Source organism: Cheilinus undulatus, linkage group 11 (genome assembly GCF_018320785.1).
Source record: "Cheilinus undulatus linkage group 11, ASM1832078v1, whole genome shotgun sequence".
In the NCBI taxonomy this organism is placed as follows: domain Eukaryota; kingdom Metazoa; phylum Chordata; class Actinopteri; order Labriformes; family Labridae; genus Cheilinus; species Cheilinus undulatus.
The window spans coordinates 44,092,147-44,093,880 of NC_054875.1; the positions used below are offsets into that span (position 1 = coordinate 44,092,147).

At 41.6% G+C, this 1,734-nt stretch overlaps 1 protein-coding gene across 1 annotated transcript; it reads right to left on the reverse strand.

The window, feature by feature from the left end:
* LOC121516971 (P2Y purinoceptor 1-like) lies at window positions 1-1,499 on the reverse strand. Its single transcript, XM_041798434.1, has one exon. It carries the CDS (start codon window positions 1,438-1,440, stop codon window positions 454-456), a length of 987 nt encoding a protein of 328 aa, XP_041654368.1. The 5' UTR covers window positions 1,441-1,499; the 3' UTR covers window positions 1-453.
* Between the last annotated feature and the right edge of the window lie 235 nt (window positions 1,500-1,734).

Sequence of the window (1,734 nt, forward strand, 5' to 3'; positions counted from 1 at the left end):
GATCTTTTTGTGGTTTCCTTCGATGTTAATGTGATTAAGTTGCAGTGCAGGAAGTGAAGTCATAGAAAACACAGGCGTTGTTTTTTTCACACTTCTAATCATGAACAGCATGGAGGCCCCTAACCACAACACAGTTGTTTTCTCTAAAAAAAGTGAAGAACATTTGCAAAATTTTTGAGAGAATTTATCTTTTTTTATGGAATCTGTTCAGAAACATTAAAAGTTTCAAGAGGATTTCATGTATAAAAGAACATGACTGACAAGACAAAGTTGTAAGAAGCAGATGATGCAATATAATGATCATATTTCATCAACATGTGATCACTTACACCAAAAGAAATTGTGATGAATAGCTGCCTGGTCACAGTTATACTTTAGAAACTAAATCTACAACCTTTACAGAAACCTTGATTTTTACAGAAATATTTCAACAGAATTACTAACTTGTTTGATTTAAATGTCATGTGTGGTTTGTGTCACTGGAACACTGCTGAAGTTTGTTGAAGACACACGGCTGAACATCTGACGAACTCGCTGGAAAAGTCGTCTGAGCTGAGCACTGATGTCCTCATGTCCGTTAAGGTAAACCAGAGGATTTAGAGCACTGTTGAGAGACACGAGACCACGACTTATCTGACGAGCGATGTAGACTCCATTGAACCATCCTCGACACGTCCCCTCTTTAGTCAGAACTCTCGCCAAAAGGTTGAGGTTCTTCAGTACGTGATAGGGAATGTAACAAACAGAGAAAAGAAGAATCAAGATGAACAACAACATCAAACTTCTCTGTTTCAGGACCTTGTCAATGGTGTTTGTTCGACAGAGAGTGACTATCACATGTCCATAGCAGCCCAGAGTGACGAGGAGCGGGATACCAAACCCAATGAGTGTCCATCCAAGGCTGTATTGTTGGTAATCCTCCACGTGGGCGTCAGTTGTGGTATCATAGCATTTTAGAGTCTTGTTTTCAGGATGTTTGGGGTAAAACATGTCAGGAAGACTGAGCACACTCACTGTGGACCAAACAAAGACTGAGATTGACACTGAGAGCTTCACTGTTATTCTCCCCATCGCTCTCATTGGGTGGACGATTGCCAGGTACCTGTATACACTGATACAAGTGAGGAATCCAATGCTGCCATACAAATTCAGGTTGAAGCAGAATCTTGTAATCTTGCAGAAAACTTCTCCAAAGATCCATTTACTCTTCATTAAGTAGTACACAACCAAAAATGGAAGTGTGAGCAGGTAAAGGAAGTCAGCCAGTCCCAGGTTGAGAACAAAGATGTTGACGTTACCCAGTTTCTTCCAGTTGTGCAGCAAAGACTTCAATCCCCATCCATTAGCTGCTACACCGATGATGAACACCAAGATGTAAACTGGAGGGAGGAATTTGCCCGAGAAGTCGAAGCTGATATGCTGACAACGTGTGAAATTCATTTTATCAGAGCCTAACCCCAACCCAGCGGATGGTTTCTTATCTCTGTGAAAATGCTGGTCTCCTCCTCCTCAGGCAGAAAGTGAATCACAGCTTGCGAACAGTACTTCCTGCTTAAAACCTCTGAATCTTCTTCGGTTTTGTAACTGCACCTGCCTGTGTTCAGGATGGGACAACAGTCATGTGGGTTGTTAGACTTTTTTTAACTGCCTTACAAAAAATCCAACTCAAAGTGAAACCGTGTCACGCTCAAATGCTTTACCAGCATTATAGGGTGGTAGACACCTTTCCTGGGC

What these genes read in the sequence shown, in the direction of transcription:
- LOC121516971 (XM_041798434.1), bottom strand. Translation starts at nt 1,440, where the DNA reads ATGAATTTCACACGTTGTCAGCATATCAGCTTCGACTTCTCGGGCAAA.